The sequence below is a fragment of the Cottoperca gobio genome, chromosome 16, assembly GCF_900634415.1.
Source record: "Cottoperca gobio chromosome 16, fCotGob3.1, whole genome shotgun sequence".
Classification (NCBI taxonomy): Eukaryota; Metazoa; Chordata; class Actinopteri; order Perciformes; family Bovichtidae; genus Cottoperca; species Cottoperca gobio.
This window is the reverse complement of record NC_041370.1, coordinates 3327558-3347916: the sequence shown is the minus strand read 5'-3', so window position 1 is coordinate 3347916 and position 20359 is coordinate 3327558. Positions and strand designations below refer to the sequence as shown.

Sequence of the window (20359 nt, the reverse complement as noted above, 5' to 3'; positions counted from 1 at the left end):
AGTTGTGACATGTACTGCATTCAGCGGCGTAATCTTCCATCACATGTACAGATCATTTGCCTGCATCACATCAGGGCTTCAGTAAACGTACAACCCCCTGCCTGCACAGTGCACTCTCCCCCCCCCACGTCAGCCCACACTGCTGCTCCGTCCGAGCCGAAGGACCACACGCTTTCATGCACGTCTTGATTACAGCATACAGTCAATGTATTTTATATTTATTATGATATTTCAGACACCCAGCTGATTGTAGCCTAAAGAGAAACACAGTTTATAACTTGTTAACATTTTCTGCTAGCTAGCTGTTAGCATGTGTAATGTAGCTTGATTGATCATGCTAATTGATGAGTATTTAATCTATTTCCTTTAATTCTTTACTGCGAAACATTTCTTTTATGTTTTAGTTTCCTTATAAACCGCAAAGTTTGCACACAGCCCACTTTATCGTCTTACAATTTGATTTAGATTTATTTATTGCCCCATTAGTTAACTTGATAGCGAGCTAACTCCCCACATGGCACATTAAAGATTTATTTAATGCATTACGTCTGCTTATATGTCAAAGGTTTAGCTTTCTGCTCAGACCTGCTCTGGGAAAAACATTTTTGGAAGGAGCGAGGCGGTTCAGTCATAGCCAAAAGTGATGCAGTAGCCTCAGCATCATTTTCTTAAGTTTTACAGCAAGAGGGTTGGAGAAAAGTCAGCGTGTGGAGAGCAGGGTCCAGAGTGTAGCAGCCCAGTTGTTTGAGGACTCTGATGAAGAAGCTTCAGTGGAGACCTTCAGAGATCTGATTCCTCTGGGAGAGGCCAGTCTGATGGTGCTCTGCCGGTGTCTTGTCCTTCGGATATTTGTGAGCATAATGTTCCTGAGTGCTCCAGATATGCGCCCCAATTTCTTTGACAAACAAATCTCTCATAGTGGCAGGGTCATCCAAGAGGGAGTCATTGTTCAGAGGAGCAACACGGCAGCATCTTTTGAGTTGGATCTCTGTAGTTTTGCAGACTTCTCAGGCAGAGCGCCTGGGTCTCCCTGTGGGCATCGCATCGCTGGTCTTGCTTTAAGGCTGGGCGTGGTGAGAACAGGGCTTTCAAAAATCTCAGTTTTCCCCAAGGCAGGCCTGGGGCAGTTTAGCTGGCCATCAAACAGGCCTACTCTGAAGAGGGTAGAAACGGCCTTATCAGGTTTTTCCCCGAGGGTTGGTCCCACTTATTGTTCTCGATGATGGCAAGTCAATAATAAAACTTAATTTGGACACTCTGCAGTGCAGCATTTTCAAAGGGCGGGTGTGGTCAGAGTGCTCTTGACTGACCTAATAATGGCTTCTTTAAGTCAGCAAGTGACAAGGAAGTAACAGTGTACTAAATATTTAAAACTACAGGAGGCGTTAGAGATCAAATAGCAGAGTCAACAAGAATGGGTCCTGAAATGTCCATAAAAACAAGTTCTTTGAGCATATGTTGCATATCGATGGCTGTGCACAATGGATTAAATAAATACATAAAGTCATCAGTTTATTTCCCCGTGTCTTCAGGTATTAATATCACATCTTTTTGAGGATCCTACACTGATCTAAAATGCCATTATGAACTACATAGAAGAAGTCACCGCCACAGTGCCGGTACAGAGTGCTTGCTTAGATTTCCGAGTGTAATGAGGTGACTCTTCAAAGTGCCCTTTAGTCGACATTTACATTATTTATTTATGTGCTTGTGTTGGTCTACATCAGAGGACTTAATTATGTCCAAGGAGGTCCAGCGATAAGTCAAAGACTCCACTTGATATCATGAAGAATTAACACGTATGTATTCAAAACCAACATTTCTTAATGTTACATTGAAGCAAACTACGTAGAGTCCTCCTGACTCATTTCTGTTATTCATTGTTCATTTAAATATTGATTTCCTCACAACATCCTGAAGAAGTACAAGTTGACACCAGTAAGGAATACAATGCTTCCTTTTTATTTTAGCCCTCCATGATTAAATTGTGAGGACAGAGCTGCATGAACATTATGTTTAATGTCATACAGGAAAGCACATCAAGTCTCTTTTAAACGCTGAAAGAGATGTGCACAATCTCAAATTGGACTATAGCTGTACGGATGTTGGCAATGTAATCTGGAGCAAGGCTTTGGAGGTATTTGAAAACAAAATGAGAAGCAAGCTAAAAATCCATTTCATGGTTTAGAGAGGAAGCCATGGAATAGATTTTACTAAAAGGTGTCACTCATTTTGGATTTGGATAAGGATCCTTCCCAACATCAGCTGTTTCACTCATATCGTGTGGATAATAAAGGAAGCTAAATGTCTAGACTAGAACCACCGTTTGGTGAAATAGAATTGTAGGTTTATTCTAATTTTCTTAACTGAATATTTTACATATTGTTTGCAGAAATTCTAAGTGTACATTTTAAGTGTTTGCATTTGTTATTGATCAAAAGAAAAAGGCTAATTTTCTGAGAAGAAACGTGTGTTTGGGCCACAAAACAGCTCAATGGTGGGAAGTTTAATAAGATGTTTAACACACATACACACACACACACACAGACACACACACACACACACACAGTTCTTGGGTTTCATCATGCGGACAGCTTACAGCAAGGAGAAATAATTAAGGATCAGATCCGCGGTGACCTGCGTTCGATGGACCTCTTCAGACCGTTCGGGGGCAGGAGGAGGGCAGACTCCCACTAATACAGGTACGGAGGGCGAAGGACCGGGGAAAAATGACAATTCAGGAAACTGAGGAAATATAACAAAAACAAACACTTTGACAAAATGTGAGACACAGATTCCAAATAAGACAAGAGAGATTTCACAAGATGACAAGTGGTGCTTCACTTACATTTAAGGCTTATTTAAAAAGAAGAAGCTGAAAAGCACCAACATGCACATAATATATCTTTTAATGCCATATATAATTATTAAAACTATAACAGCTGTGTGTTTATTTATGAGAGCTTTAAAAATAACTGGGTATACAAACAGCACGTCAATAAAATGTTTTACCCCCCTCAAATTTTAGTTATTGATACAATAAAGGTCAGTGTGCAAAAACAGCTTCATGGCGATCAAACTTTTATTATTCACCAGAAATAATATTTCATATATATATATATGAAATAATATTTCATATATATATATATAGAGGAAAGAAGAGGTAAGAGAGATAGGAGGAGGAGAGAGGAAGAATAGGGAAGATAGAGGAAATAGAAGAGAGAGAGAGAGAGAGAAGATAGAGAGAGGAGATAGAGACACACAAGATAGATAGAGAGAGAGAGAGAGAGACAGAGAGAGATGAGAGAGAGAGAAACAGAGAGAGATTAAGAAGAGAGAGAGAGAGAGAATAGAGAGACAAAGAGAGAATAAAGAGAGAGACAGATGAGAAAGCAGAGAGAAAACAGAGGAGAGAGAGAGAGAAAGAGAGAGAGAAGAAAAGAGAGGGCAGAGAGAGAGAGAAAAGAATAGGGCAGAGAAAAGAAGAGGGCAGAGAGAGAGAAAGAAGAGGGAAACAGAGAGATAGAGAGAGAGAGAAAAGAAGAGGGCAGATAGAGAGAAAGAAGAGGGCAGATATAGAGCAGAAAAGAATAGGGCAGACAGAGAGATCAAATAAGAGGCAGACAGAGATAGAAAATAAAGGGCAGACAGAGAGAGCAAATAAGAGGGCATAAATAGATACAAAGAATATTTCATATATACATGAGAGAGAGACAGACAGACAGACAGAAACAGATAGAGGAGAGAGGACAGATAGAACGACACAGACAGAGAACACAGATAGAGAACAGAGAGAACAGACAGAGATAGACAGAGATAGAGAACACAGAGAGAAACAGATATACACATAGAGGTACAGAGATAGAACACAGATAGAGAGAGACAGAAGATATAGAACAGAGGAGATAGACAAAGACAGATAGATATGGACAGACAGAGGGAACAGATAGAAGAACATATGTACAGAGATGAGGGAGAATAGAGATAGAGGACAGAGAGAAGACATGTACATATGTATGTATACAGATAGACAGAGAGAGATAGACAGACATACAGAGATGAGAGAGAGAGAGAGACAGACAGAGGGACAGAGAAAGAGAGAGAGAGATATAGAGACAGACAGAGGGAACATAGACACAGAGAGAGAGAGACATAAGAGATGACACACAGAGACACAGAGAGAGAGAGGGAAACAGGAGAGAGACAGAGAGACACAGAGAGAGGGACGAGAGACACAGAATAGAGACACAGAGACAAACAGAGAGAGACACAGATACAGAGGGATAAGAGAGGGAGAGAGAGAGATACATAGATACACAGAGATATAGGGTAGAGAGAGAGATAGAGAGAGAGAGGGAGAGACACGGAGAGAGAGAGAGAGAGACGGAGAAGAGAGAGAGAGATAGAGAGAGAAGAGGAGAACAGAGAGAGAGAGAACAGGAGAGAGAGAGAGAGAGGAGAGAGATGAGAGAGAGAGAGGGTAGACAGAGAGAGAGAGAGAGAGAGACGGAGAGAGAGAGAGAGAGAGAGAGGAGACAAGAGAGAGAGAGAAGAGAAGAGGGGGAGAGGGAGAAGAGAGAGAGAGAGAGAGAGATAGAGAGAGAGAGAGAGAGAGAGAGACGAGAGAGAGAGAATAGGAGAGAGATAGAGATAGAAGATAGATAGATAGATAAGGAGATAGAGAGAAGAGAGGAGAGAGAGATGATACACGTATATAGATATAGAGATACACACACGGAGACGAGAGATAGAGATATAGATAGGTAGATATATACGTATAGAGAACGGGGAGTATATATATATAGAGAAAGATATAGAGACGGAGAGGAGAGAGATAGAGAGATAGACAGGGAGAGAGAATAGAGAGAGACAGATAGAGAGACGGAGAGAGAGAGAGGATAGGAGAGATAGAGAGGAGAAGGTAGAAGAGAGACAGAGAGACGGAGAGAGAGACGGAGAGAGAGAGAGAGAACACGGAGATAGAGAGACACACAGATAGAGAGAGAGAGACACAAGGAGAGATAGAGAGAGAGAGAACATAGAGATACAGAGATAGAAAGATACAGAGAGGGAATATAGAAGATAGACATATAAGATAGAGAGAGATATAAGGAGAGAAAGAGATATAGAGATATAGGAAGAGACGTATAGATAGATATAGAGATATACGTAGATACGTATATAGAGAGAAGATAGATACGGATAGATATATAGAGAGACGGATAGACGGAGAGAGAGATATATAGAGAAGGAGAGAAGGAGAGATAGATAGAGAAGAGAGAGAGAGAGAGAGAGAGATGATAGAGAGAGAGAGAGAGAAGATAAAGAGAGAGGGAGAAAGAGAGAGAGATAGAGATAGAGAAAGCGAGAGAAGGATAGAGAGAGAGAAGGAGAGAGAGAGAGAGAGAAGGAGAAGAAGAAGAGAGAGAGGAGAAAGAGAGAGAGAGAGAGAGGAGAGAAGATATATAGAAGGATAATAGAGGAGGAGAACGGAGAAGAGAGAAGCAGAGAGAGATAGAGATATAGAGAGGGAGAGTAGAGATAGAGAGATAGAGAGAGAGAGAGATAGAGAGAGAGGATAGAGAGAGAGAAGGTATAGATAGAGATAAGACGGAGAGAGAGAGACGGAGAGAGATAGAGAAGTAGAGATAGACAGAGGAGATATAAAAATATAAGAGAGAGAAGACAGATACAGATATAGACAGTTACATATATACATAGACACATATAGATATATAGAGTACATAATACATTAATACATAATACATATCTATATATATATATATATATATGTGTATATATCTATATATATATATATAATATATGTGTATTTATATATATATATATATGTATTTATATATATATGTATTAATGTATTATGTATATATGTATTATGTATATATGTATTATGTATATATGTATTATGTATATATATATATATTATGTATATATATATATATATATATATATATACACACACACACACACACACACATTATATATACATTATTATATATTATATATACACACATACACACACACAGATTTCAACAAAAACTATTGGCATAGTAAAAGAGATTTTTTTTAACAAAGAAGTTCTCCTGAATAAGTTTTTTTTCTCTCTCTCATGAATATACAAACATACTTTAACAAATTCAGTATCAAAAACACACTAAAGTAAACAGAAATATGTCCATTGTCCCTCCCTCTGCCTGGCCTGCCGGCACTTCAGACAGCCTGCTTAAGTCGTGCCTGTATGGAGGGGGGCCTTATTGATCGTCTTCTATGAGTGAAGTCCAGGCATTAGTTCCAGCAGGGTGAGTAGACAGCTGTCCGTGAGCCACTCTACTGGGCCTACATATCAGGGCTGAGTGGAGCTGGGATGTGCACTTTTGATTTTGATCTCCCCACCATCACTTCTATTGACCGACGCACTGTCCTGTGCTTTACTTGCTGAGAGAAGCACTTGCTGAGGCCTAGCTGGAAGCCCGGACACAAGCCACCATTGCATTATCCGGGTCGCTGTTGACAAGCTTGGGATGATGAATCTTCCATGGTCTGCTGAGGCCTAGCCCTAATCACGGCTGTCATCTACTGGCAACTGCCGTATCCACTGACCACGGCAATCACAAGTGGAGTTATCGTGGCACACAGGTCTGAGGATCCCACTGTTTGTTATCTAGGTGTATAAGCGTGGGCTCCAAAGTTGGACTTGAATCTTTACGGAGAGCAGACCCCCTTTCCATCAGTGCTCAATTCTCTGTCATTTATACAGATTTTCTTGGCAATGTCTCATTGAGTTTCAAGAGCAATATTAGAATCTGAAGGCCCAAAGTCTATGCAGAAATATGGACAAAATGGTTGGCAAATTGTGTTTCAGTTTGGTCTGATTGTGGCTCATTTAGTCTGTGTACATGTCTCTGTTGGTGTGTGTATATGTGTGTATGTGTGTGTGTAGGCTCAACCTTGACCGTGAGCATGTGAATTGTGTCTACACTATGTAGTTATTTGTGGTATTTTCTATCACTTGTGGCACATCAGCTGACTCAACCTTGTTTAAGATTGATAATGTTATGAGGGGCTTACCACTTCCTTTGGCACAGGCTCGCACGCTGCTGTTCTCACTGAGACTAAGAAGAAACATCTTGACACATGCGCTTTCATCCTGGTGTCCTACAAAGTAGCACCTGTGCATGAATCCCAAGGTAAAGCACATCGATCCATTATTATTCAATTTTCTTTCACAAATGGAGGTAATGTTATAAACAAACCTGTCAATTCTGAAAATGTAAGGGGGGGGGGGGGGGGGGGGGGTTATGAACACTAACAACCAATGGTAAGAGCTGCCACCTAGTGGTAATAACATGAATTGCAACTACAATAGAAAGCCCTGCAAATACTTGCAAATTTGCCTGTGACCATTACTTTCAATAGCATTTCCTCGTATTCCCATATTTAAAGTTTGTATCATACACTCCAAAACAAAAGTCTTATAAGCCCATACAGCCCAGTGAGTCTGTGCGCCCACCATTACTAGACGACAACATTCACATAGAGCTCAGCAGCGTCCGGCCCTCCTCGTAGTCATCCTGGTCCACACTGATGAGCAGGCGGATGCCCTCCCTGCCCGCTGCCAACCTCAGGGAGTCAGTGATGAAGACTCCCTTCAGGGCCTCCAGCAGAGCTCCGGACAGGTAGTCGCCCCAGAAGGCCTCGAGGTTGTCCGGCTCTGTGAACTTAATGTCGCAGACGATGGAACCCAAGTCTCTGGCATGAAGCAGTGAGTTGGCTTTGCTGAACAACTCAAACTGCCGCTCCAGGGGCTGCTGCTTGTCCGACGAGACACCATCGCGGAGTGCCGACTCGTGCTCCAGGTATTCGGCTCGGACACGCAAGCGGATATCTAATAATGGAAGAGGGAGGAGGACGCAGTGGTGGAAAATAGGGGGTGACGGTGTGGTACGGGAGAGATTAGGGGTGAAATAATGATGGGGAGAGTAGAGGGAAGAAAGTGAAGGATAAAAGAAAAGGTAAAGATATAGTGAGGAAAGAGAGAAAGAAGACCATAGTGGAGGATGAGGAAAGAGGGGAAAGTGAAAAAGGGTGAACAGTCAAAATGGAGAGGCCCACGTCCAGCAACAGGCAGAAGGGGGGGGGAGTCATGAAACCAAAACAAAGGGAAGAAAGACAGGGACAAAAGAAAAATATTAAAAGACAGCTCATCTATCTCATCGACATTAGTGCATTACATTAAGCAGGGATTCAAAATATAAAAATAGGGTTCAAGAGCACCAAGATCCCAAAAGGTGATAGTGACCCAATAAGCTGACTGCTAACTGGAAAATGTTCACTGGAATACTTACAAAAAATATAATGGTGCGTCGGGGGAAAGCAAACTGGCAATAATGTGAATCCCTGGAGCTACATCAACCAAACTGTGTGCATCTGTTAAGTTCTGCTGCAACCCGTTCAGCTGGTTGGGATGAAAATGACATTTTGGAGCATTGAGAGAAATACTCTGCAACTGAACCAGTAGTGTCGTCCCTCGTCTTCCCAGTTCTTTAGTAATAATGTCAGCTGTTAGCTAGAAGACTGGCAGTGATCAAAAGAAACTACGTGGGCATTGTTCAGTGTAACATCCTGCATGGCCTACATAAGCATGGCTATAGAGTTCATGTAATGAATATATTGACATTAACTTGACACCCTGAGCAAATATCGTGGTAGTAATGAGAGCAACTTAGCAGTGTGACGCCCTGGAGAGGCTTTCTGTTCCAGCCCGGTGTTTAAAAAAAAACGGCAGATTCATTTCTGATCAACATGTTTAATGCCGAGAACAGATAGCTGCTGGAGATCCGGAGTAACAGGATTGGTGGTCATGCAACAGCGCAGCGAGAAAGATCAGAGGATACATACTGTACTGAGTAAGAGCACCGCTGAGGTCGTCCCCCATGTCATAATTCCAGAGCTTCGAGTGGAAACCAGCTGCTGAAGACTTTTGCTGCAACAAAGATCCATCCCTCCCACTCAAAACCCTTGATAGTAGAGGTTAACAGTATCTACTACCAATGACATCCATTTCACTAGAATTGCAAAGGAGCGTAGAAACATTTTTTTTCAAAACCTCGTTGATGCTGTCCATCAAACGTTTATATATAAAATAAAAAAAGGTGAAATGGAAACAAAAAAACTTGAAGACAGCACTCAAAATAAATATAGTTTTGTGTTTAAGGCTCATACTTATGACTCTGATGGGAGGACAGTGAGTCTCAGTGAAGGCACAGAATCATTACAAGAGAGCACCAAGGACCTGGACTGTTATCCCCGGCTGTACCTGGTTAACTACACGCAGCTGGGACTCAACTCAAGAGTCACGTTCACCCCCCTCTCCGTCCAGATTGTGTTTGGGTGCTACGGGGAATGGCACAAGACTCCACAGGGATAAAGTTTGGAAAATGTCAACATTAGAAATGCAAATGTTGAATTAAGGCATTGATTTTGCATGTCTTAACATTTGTAGGAGAGCGATAGCCAAACACTGGCATTTGCATTCACGTTTCATAAGCATGTCATTAGAGGACTATAGAAACAGAGGACTGGATCAAAAGGGACGCTTAATCGATCAGGTTTGGTAAATGTTAAGAATATGCAGGATTGGGGAGAAGACTTGCAAATGGAGATCATTCAATTTACAATTTAGTTTGCTAATACAAAAAAAGGCTCAATGTTTTTCTTCAAAAAAGGCATTATGGTACAAGAATATGAAACACTGACATTGTACAGGAATAAGACATTGGATTGTGATTTGACAAATTATTAAAACGCTCTCTCTATTACAATGTCTTAAATATCTGATATTAGTCTGTAATAACCTTCAGATAACACATACAGGTACAGGTTTGATACATTATTTTGTCATACCACAGATCATAACTGTCTTCAGAGAACGTAAAGTGCTGGATACAAAGTATTCATCCCCCCCTTGTTCACGTTTTACAACATTGATTAACAGTGCACTTCTGACAGCTGGAACACTTCACGGCAAAAACTGCATCACGAAGACAAACAAACGGTTACCGATTCATCTCTCCAAAGTATCGGTCAGGAGAAGGGTGCAACAATACCCTTCAGTACAGGACAATCATAAAGAGTGTAATCTGCCTCCAGCACGCCATACTTAAATACGGCATGTTGGTGTAACTGGTGACGCGGGCCCCCCGAGAGGCCTGAGAAAACACTTACAAGACTCAATCAAAGGTTTTTGTTTTTTTTGTTAAGTTGTCCGATATGTTTGGTACAGGCCAATCTCTACTCGCCAACAGCAAGACACTATCCCTACTATACAGGGTGGTGTGAGCAGCGTCATGCTGGGGGGAGGCTTCTCTGCAGCAGGCCCTGTGTTGCTTGAGAAAGTAGAGGGTAAATTGAATGCAGCAAAAAAAAAAAAACGCGAAATCCTGGAGGAAAAACCTGCAGTCTGCAAGATAACTATGACAAAGATGTACAAGAGAGCTTTTTCACTGCAGACATTTTGACATGTAATAGTAGGAAAAGCACAGGTGCGTTTTAAAACATTAATATTCTGCACTCCTCCGAGGGGAGGGCCGGGTGTTGTGCATACGGGCTCACTGGAGAAGCTTAATGTTGTCAATATCTGGGGCTGTACCCAAATCATTAAACTTATTTTTTTTTTTACCTGATTAGGCCGTTCAATTAATAGATTTGAATATTTTTCTGAGGGGGACTGAGGGGTCTGAGGGGGACTGAGGGGGACTGAGGAGACCTGAGGGGGACTGAGGGGTCTGAGGGGGACTGAGGGGTCTGAGGGGGACTGAGGGGGACTGAGGGGTCTGAGGGGGTCTGAGGGGACTGAGGGGGACTGAGGGGGACTGAGGGGGACTGAGGAGACCTGAGGGGGACTGAGGGGTCTGAGGGGGGTCTGAGGGGGACTGAGGGGTCTGAGGGGGACTGAGGGGTCTGAGGGGGACTGAGGAGACCTGAGGGGGACTGAGGGGGACTGAGGGGTCTGAGGGGGACTGAGGGGTCTGAGGGGGACTGAGGGGGACTGAGGGGGACTGAGGGGGACTGAGGAGACCTGAGGGGGACTGAGGGGTCTGAGGGGGACTGAGGAGACCTGAGGGGGACTGAGGGGTACTGAGGGGTCTGAGGGGGACTGAGGAGACACTGAGGGGGGACTGAGGGTCTGAGGGGGACTGAGGGGTCTGAGGAGACCTGAGGGGGACTGAGGGGGACTGAGGGGGACTGATGGGGGACTGAGGAGACCTGAGGGGACTGAGGAGGACTGAGGGGGACTGAGGAGGACTGAGGAGGACTGAGGGGTCTGAGGGGGACTGAGGAGACCTGAGGGGGACTGAGGGGGACTGAGGGGTCTGAGAGGGACTGAGGGGGACTGAGGAGGACTGAGGGGTCTGAGAGGTCTGAGGGGGACTGAGGGGTCTGAGCAGACCTGAGGGGTCTGAGAGGTCTGAGGGGACTGAGGGGTCTGAGGAGACCTGAGGGGTCTGAGGGGGACTGAGGGGTCTGAGGGGACTGAGGAGACCTGAGGGGGACTGAGGGGGACTGAGGAGACCTGAGGGGGACTGAGGGATCTGAGGGGACACTGGCGGAGGATTCTACTCATGGACTTTCAGCGAGCAGCCGTAACATCCCCTGTACTTTTCCTGCTGTGACGAGTCCAAATGTCTGCTGTGACGAAGGTTCATAACCTCTGAATTTGTGCAGATTAGTTTTCATGTTGACAGAGTGCATTGTGATTCAATGTTGCAAAACAAGGTGTGGGCGGTGGGGGGTTGAAACATTTTGCAAGTTGTGGACAAATTAGCAGATTTAGTTGAAGCATTTCAGTTTTCTGATTGATCACAAAGTGTCAAACAGGCAATCTACCTATCTGTATGTCACCTCACCTTCTGCTCTTATACAATATTCAGTATGGACTCAGTGAAGTATTAAGTCAGAGCGCTGTTAACAGTTCGACCTTTTGGATCATTACACTGTGTGAGGGCTGCGGCGATGATAAACAACCGCCCTTCATGCAATTACTGTATTTATGGATGGCCTCCATTTCTGCCTTCCCATTTCATACTGAGCAGGATGGAGGTAGAGATAGTGGCACTGAGGAGAAGGCCATTTAAAACCACAGGAACACCATGATAGTCATTTTGTTAGGGTTACAGAGCACTTCACGCTTCATCAGACACAGAGACATCCACTTAGACAGGACATTAGGAGGCACAGCTTTCATTTTCTCCCTTTAAACACCAAGCCCGTGTGGCTTCCTCCATCTCAACCCCCACCCTCTCCAAAAAAAAAGTTTAAGTACCCATTTACGAGGAGTCACTTGGCACGGAGAGCTTCAACTCTTTATCGATCCGTTTTTTCTGCTGAATGACTGACCAAGAGAGTGGAGAGTTAGGAGAGTATTGAGAGGCGGGCAGACAGAACTCTCTCTTTTCCCCCCCATAGACAAAAATCACTCTGTACCATTTTGCGTAGTTTGAGCATTAAAGTTCGTTCTCTCCCTCTGATTGTGTGTAAGGATACTGTTTTCCTGACACACAGGTTGGTCTGTTTAGAACTGTGAACACAGAGAAAGGAGAGAAAGAAAGAGAGAGAGACAAGCACAAGTGGGTTGGACATCTGTCGACTGGGTCGTTTTCTTTTTTTTTTTTTCAACATCAAGCAGGCATGGCACAGCACTCACTTCTCTTAGTTGTAATGAGGTCGGAGTCAGTTGGTGCCGACACGTTAATCAGCTCAGCTTTACTGTAGCGCTACAGTATAACATGGTAGTGTCTAAGTGGGATGCTTGGGACTACTCTTACCTTGACCGATCCCCTTACCTTCACCAACCCATTATTTAAGCTCTAACCACAACATTAAATCAGATGTGTCCATTAAAGCAAGTAAGGGCCTTCACAAGCAGCCCATTTAGAAAGCACAAACCCACTGCTGAGCTGAGGGTACAAACACCTTATGGGCATTTGTAACAGCAGTTGTCATTGTCAGAATGTAATTGAGACACTTCACTGAAAATGATCTGAGAGATGAATCATGACAAGAAATAGTATTTGAGGTCTGTTTAAAAAGCTAGGGGCCAGCATTGGACTGAACCGCCCTATCTATCTCTGCTCCCTCTTGACACACGCACACCCAGGGCTCACACAGGGCACAGAGATAAGATACAGCAGGAGCTTCCTTCAGCAGAGCACTGTTGGGGTTATTTTCCTCAGAACCGCTTGAGTAAAAGGTTAAAGAGGCATTTTTTGAAACAGCTGTCTGTTGGCAGCCATTTTAGATTCTCTGAAATTGAATAGAGCACCGGTCCTTATGAGAGGACGAGCATCTGTGCAAAATGAGCATTTTTCTTTTTGACTTGAGACTCGAGAGCTGGCTCACGGGGAAGTTTCAGTTAGCCAGGAGGAATTGAGTTGATTGAATGTTAAGACTTAAAACCACTCGTAATGAAGATAGTGTGAGAGGAAAGGACGGCCCCAAACGTTTCTCACAGGCTGCACAAACTGCCACTTTCACAAACACGTCCAACATAGTTTTATTTCCTCTTTGCCGGTTATAGGCTGGACTTCAATGTTCCGTGTTAAGTGTATTAATTCATTGTCCTTCACTAATACCCAAACCTTAAACACAATACACGTTTTGTCAAGAGAGTCTCCCCTCGTAGTACGCTGGCTGTCCGTACTGTGTGTTCATACACTTTGTAAATCAGAAACACATAAACCTAAAGATAAACGAAACAAATGCATGTTGTCTCCATGTTCTGTTTACAGAACAAATACACTATTGCTTTTCATTATTATCAGCAGTGTTAAGCAGCCAATGTTTTTGTAACACATTTAAAAGATAACTTATTTTCAATATAGTATACAATAAATGTTTTGTGTTTCTATTGTTATATGACTGCCAAACTATATCTATCTATATCTATATCTATATCTATATATATATATATATATATATATATATATATATATATATATATATATATATATATATATATATATATCTATCTATCTATCTCTATATCTATCTCTATATATATCTATCTATATCTATATCTATATATATCTATTTATCTGTCTATCTGTCGTTTTCCCCCCCTTATGGGACTCTGACTGTTGTTTGTGCCTATGCCCCAAACCGCAGTTCTGAGTATTCGGCCTTCTTGGAGACCCTGAATGGAGCCCTGCAGGGGGCTCCAGTAGGGGACTCTGTAGTCTTGCTGGGAGACTTCAACACACACATGGGAAACGATGGAGACACCTGGAGAGGCGTGATTGGGAGGAAGGGCCTCCCTGATTTAAACCTGAACGGTCGTATGTTGTTGGACTTCTGTGCTAGTCATGGAATGGCCATAGCAAACACCATGTTCGAACATAAGGATGCTCATAAGTGTACGAGGTACCAGAGCACCCTAGGCCAAAGGTCAATGATCGATTTTGTGATCGTATCATCTGATCTGAGGCCGCATGTTTTGGACACTCGGGTGAAGAGAGGGGCGGAGCTGTCGACTGATCACCATCTGGTGGAGAGTTGGATCAAGGGGTGGGGGAAGACTCTGGACAGACCTGGTAAACCCAAACGGGTAGTGCGGGTGAAACTGGGAACGTCTGGAGGAAGCCCCTGTCCTGGGGATCTTCAGCTCACACCTCCGGCGGAGCTTTTCAGACATCCCTGTGGAGGTTGGGGACATTGAACCTGAGTGGGCGATGTTCAAAACCTCTATTGCTGAAGCTGCGGTGATGAGCTGTGGTCTCAAGGTCTTAGGTGCCTCAAGGGGCGGTAACCCTCGAACACCGTGGTGGACCCCGGTGGTCAGGGAAGCCGTCCGACTGAAGAAGGAGTCCTTCCGGGTTATGTTATCCGGGAGGACTCCGGAAACAGTTGCAGGGTACCGAAGGACTAGAAGGGCGGCAGCCTCTGCCGTGTCAGAGGCAAAGCAGCGGGTGTGGGAGAAGTTCGGAGAAGGACTTTTGGTCAGCACCAAGGTGCTTCTGGAAAACCATCCGGCACCTCAGGAGGGGGAAGCGAGGAACCATCCAAGCTGTGTACAGCAAGGGTGGGACCCTGCTGACTTTGACTGAGAAGGTTATCGGCCGGTGGAAGGAGCACTTTGAGGAACTCCCGCCCTCTATGGTAGAGGCAGAGCTGGAAGCTGATGGGGGATCATCGTCAATTTCCCAGATGGAAGTCACTGAGGTAGTCAAACAACTCCACAGTGGCAAAGCCACAGGGGTTGATGAGATCCGTCCAGAAATGCTGAAGGCTTTGGGTGTTGAGGGGCTGTCTTGGTTGACACGCCTCGTCAACATTGCGTGGAAGTCTGGGACAGTGCCTAGGGGTTGGCAGACCGGGGTGGTGGTTCCCCTGTTTAAAAAGGGGGACCAGAGAGTGTGTGCCAACTACAGGGATATCACACTTCTCAGCCTCCCTGGTAAAGTCTACTCCAAGGTACTGGAAAGGAGGGTTCGGCCGGTAGTCGAACCTCTGATTGAAGAGGAACAATGTGGATTCCGTCCTGGTCGTGAAACAACTCTTCACTCTCGCAAGGATCCTGGAGGGGGCCTGGGAGTACGCCCATTCCGGTCTACATGTGTTTTGTGCATTTGGAGAAGGCGTGTGACCGGGTCCCCCGGGTGATACTGTGGGAGGTGCTGCGGGAGTATGGGGTGAGGGGGGTCACTTCTGAGGGCCATCCAATCTCTGTACGCCCAAAGCGAGAGCAGTAAGTCGGACTCGTTCCCAGTGAATGTTGGCCTTCGCCAGGGCTGCGCTTTATCACCAATCCTGTTCGTGATTTTCATGGATAGGATATCGAGGCGTAGTCATGGATGAGAGGGGTTGCAGTTCGGTGACCTGAGGATCTCATCGCTGCTCTTTGCAGATGATGTGGTCCTTATGGCATCATCGGTCTGGGACCTTCAACAGTCACTGGATCGGTTCGCAGCAGAGTGTGAAGCGGTTGGGATGAGGATCAGCACCTCAAAATCTGAGGCCATGGCTCTCAGCAGGAAACCGGTAGATTGCCTACTCGGGGTAGGAAATGAGCCTTTACCCCGAGTGAAGGCGTTCAAGTACCTCGGGGTCTTGTTCGCGAGTGAGGGACGATGGAGTGAGAGATTGGCCGGAGAATCAGAGCAGCGGGGGCGGTATTACTGTCACTTTACCGCACCGTTGTGACGAAAAGAGAGCTGAGTTATTGAGCAGGGTTATTATCCATGAAGAATATGAGGGAATTTAAAAACACACATTTATCGCCATTATTTTTGGTTTTAGGGAGATCAAACTGTCAAGCGAGTCTCCCCTCGTAGTACGCTGGCTGTCCGTACTGTGTGTTCATACACTTGTTATATGACTGCCAAACACGAGATATATATATATAAAAAACTGTATGTATATATGTATATATATATATAAAGTATATTATTATCTGATATATCTATATATAGAGAGATATATATATAAAGTATAGTATCATATATAGATATCTCTCTCTATCCGTCTCTCTCTATCTATCTCTCTCATGTCTCTCTCTCTCTCTAGCCTCTCTATCTTCTCTCCATCTCTTCTCTCTCTCTCTCTTCTCCTCTATCTCTCGATATCTCTCTCTCTCTCTCTCTCTCTCCTATCTACTCTCTATCTCTGCTCTCCTCCTCTCTCTCTCTCTCTCCTCTCCTCTCTTCTCTCTCTCTCTCTCTCTCTCTCCCCGTCTCTCTCTCTCTCTCCCCGTCTCTCTCTCTCTCCGTCTCTCTCTCCCTTATCTCTCTCTCCCCGCTCTCTCTCTCTCCCGTCTCTCCTCCGTCTCTCTCTCGCTCCCTCTCTCTCTCTCTCTCTCTCTCTCTATCCTCTCCTTCTCTCCGTCTCTCTCTCTATCTCTCCCGTTCTCTCTCTCTCCGTCTCTCATATCTCTCTCTCTCCTCTCTCTCTCTCGCTCTCTCTCTCTCTCTACTCTCTCTCTCTCTCTCTCTCTTCTCTCTATCTCTCTCTATCTACTTCTCTCTCTCTATCTCTCTCTCTCTCTCTCTCTGCTTCTTTGTCCTTACCCTTCCCCGAACTCTGCTGCACTATCATCCCTCCCCCCCTTCATATCCTGTCACCCCCTCTTCGATGCCCCTTTCGCGACAGCACCTGCCCCCTGACCGAGACCAGCAGTTAGTTGGCCATGTTTGTGAAAACGTTCACCAGGGTTATTATCCGTGAAGAATATGAGGGAATTTAAAAACACACTTTCTCGAACATTTATCGGCATTATTGTGGTTTTAGGGAGATCAAACTTTGAGTTGTCAAGAGATTTTTGTTGGAAAAAAATCCAGTTGAGAAATCAGCTGAAAACATTTTTGGAAATATTTGAGGCTTACTGCTGAGGAATCTGTCAGTTCTGTGAAACACTGACACCAACAACCCTTGTCAGAAAGAGATAAAGGAATCATCCACAGTGCACAACACTAAAGAACATTACATGATGATTTCTTGAGGAGCAAATTATGTTTCCTGAGGGGGAGTGGGTGGGGGGCAGCTACATTATGATTATGAGAGCCTCTTTTACCTTCGGCATCGGCCAAGACTTGTGAGAGAGCGCATGATCACGCACACTGTGTCTTAGGTTACTCGATCTTTGTCACAATCCTGAGTCAACCTGGTGGAATCAAATGTGGAGTCAAGACAGCGGCAGGTTTATAGTCACAGGCACATCACGCATCCTCAATAGCTAAGATTGCTTACGTGCTGTTAGATGACTTTTTACTGAGTCGGGATCATCGGTCCTTTGTTTGTAACAAGTATTTCTTACCGACAGGCAATGATGTTTGAGAAGGTCTGCATGAATGACTAAGCAAACGTCACACAAAAGGCAATCGACGTTCGAGTTATCTCAATCTTACTGTGCTGAGAGAAAGAAGCAATGATTGATTAAAAGACAGGCACAAGTTTAAACGTGGAACAGGACATTGCTAATGGATTAGATTACTTCGAACAGCTGAGAGAAAGACTTTTTCAGGAATATAAGGGATTTGACAGTCGACTCTTGTGACAACTTTGCATCAAGCTTGACAATAATGCAGAACAAAAAGGTAGCATCTAGCGGTGACTGGACAACTTCTCTCAGTGCAGAGTAGACAAAAGGACAAGAGACAACCTATCAGTCTGTGTTCATATCGATAGGAGCAGCTGAACATTGTTAGAGGAAAGGTGAAATGAGCAAAGAATGTAGAGACTGAGAAATGGATAGGGCAACACAATCCCCCTGATGTTGCATGTTAAGACAGTTAAGGAGATACTGTAAGTATATATAAAGTCAGAGCGGGACAAAAAAAAAAAAACACCGTGTAAGTATGAAGGAGATGTCAGTCAACATTGAGTACTTCCTGGCACCATGAGAGACTGAATTGAGTCAGACCGAAACATAATTGTAGCATTGTGAACCAGTAAGTGTGTTACAAGTGCTTACACAAAAACCTGGAACTGCATTGAATGAGTTGTGGGGTATTGTAGCAGACACAGATTTTATATCCAGGTGATATAACCAAAATTATAGTTAACTTCTCCAATATTGAGATTTATGTTCTGATGTCAGGATGTATTTCAGTAAATGTGGGGGGGAAAAGCATCCTTTTCAATAATACTGGCACACCTGGCTCTCCCTGCTTGTCACACTTCATTCTCCACAAAAGAGAGCGAATAAACACAGTTGACTCATAGCTTTGTAACGCAAATGTCCACAAGGATTTAAAAAGAACATTTGGTCGTGCCTTAGGCTTTGTTATGTTGACAGTTTGCACAACATATAATTAAATTCAGACTGGGTATGCAAACTCCTTAACTCAAGCTGAGGCTCAGCATAGACAAACAACATCAGAATTAGGGAGACAAAATAGGATATGTGGTGTTAATAGATTGAAAGTAATAAAAGACAGGAAGATGATCTGTCAGAGAAAATGGCAGGATGTATATAGGAAGGCGAGAGATGAAAAGCTAAAAGAGAGACAGGTTAAGAATGCAGGGGCAGCACTTACTGCAGGATTCTTTATGTGCTTGTGGTGGTGGAGGCAGTGGCGGGGCCTGCCTGCTTATTTTCTTGGGCCTGCGGCTCCAGCCATGTCCCCTCTTCTTCCTCTTCCTCCCAGCAGATAGCCCAGGCACAGGGGCGGAAATGCCTGACAGAAAGTGCATGTCGTTGGTTTGTGGAATTCAGACAGTAAAACATGAGCATGGATATGTTTTACACGTGAGGGATTTGGTGTTTCCAGTTTATGCATGTTCCATATTTCTGTTAATGTTTATCCGTTTCTCCTGATATCTGATCAAATAATACTTATTTTCTTTCTTTGTAAACCAAAATAAGACTTCATTCCATAACTAAGTGTACAAACTACATTCCCATGTCAGAGAGGATGCCAGTGCCTCATCACCAAAAACAGGTACTGGCTTTAGGTGCAGCTTTAAAAAAGAGGCATTAAATGCAGTAAAAGGAATGATAAACACTGGTATTGGACGGTCCACCTCCTTGACTGATTCAAAGGTTTGTGGAAACCCTGAAGCCTTTACTTCCAGTGAGCTCAATACTGACAGTGGACTTACCAGATCTCAAGTGTTGTGTGAAATATGGAAGAGGTACTTCTGTTTGTCTGTAGTTGTGTGGCATTCTAGGGCCGCATAGCAACTCTCTGTTCTCTGTAGATACTGCAAAACAAAAACAATTATAGTAATAATATAAGTACCGGAATGCAACATAACAGGTAATCGTAGGGAGAGGCAGTCAAACCCTCAAAGTACTCATCATAATCTGTGACTCATCCTCACCTGTCCACCTTCTCTTGTGGGACACTAGAGGCAGCAGGTCATGACGAGTGAGGACTCGCAGTAGTTGCAGCAGTGGTTCCAGAGTGCCATCGCTGAGGTAACCTCGCCTCTCCAGCTCCAACAGCAGCTCAAGGCCACTCTTGGGCTTGCACGAGGGCACTAAGGGACACTGGGAGCCCTGAGGCTTCAACCGCATCCAGGCTTTTAGCAGCTCAGGACTCGGGGAGACACCCAAGTCATCTGTATCATCCTCACAGGGATTAACTGTCCAACCTGTTGGGTCAAGGGGGTGAGGTGCAAGACAGGTTTCATCCAGAAGGAATGACAACACTTCAATGTCAGTCTCTGTCAGCTGACAACCAACAATTTCAAAGACCTCATGGAGAGACATCATCCCATAGTAATTTAGGCACTCTGTTTCTTCCCAGGACAGTGAGTCCCTGTGAGGACACCCTGGGCGATATACTGCGGCCATAGTCCCTCTCCACCTTCCCACCGAGTCAAACTGTGCAGGATAAAAAAACAC

The 20359-nt window shown here is 44.2% G+C and overlaps 1 protein-coding gene across 7 annotated transcripts in view; it reads right to left on the bottom strand.

Annotated features, from left to right (window-relative positions):
* Positions 1-2491: 2491 nt before the first annotated feature.
* dedd1 (death effector domain-containing 1) overlaps positions 2492-20359 on the bottom strand; it is a 19283-nt gene continuing 1415 nt past the window's right edge. The window contains exons 3-8 of one of the 7 annotated variants that reach the window (XR_003833717.1): positions 19834-20338; positions 19612-19713; positions 19047-19187; positions 7529-7903; positions 7087-7187; positions 2492-2745 (exon numbers count right to left, since the gene is read on the bottom strand). Coding sequence is in view for 3 of the 7 variants with exons in the window: in XM_029451726.1 (XP_029307586.1) it covers positions 7548-7903; positions 19047-19187; positions 19612-19713; positions 19834-20308 (1074 nt within the window). In the remaining 4 variants the exon portion in view is untranslated. Of the gene's footprint in view, positions 2746-6065; positions 7904-19046; positions 19188-19611; positions 19714-19833; positions 20339-20359 lie in introns of those variants that run through there. The other 6 variants (XR_003833718.1, XR_003833715.1, XR_003833716.1 and 3 more) reach the window with 6 other exon arrangements.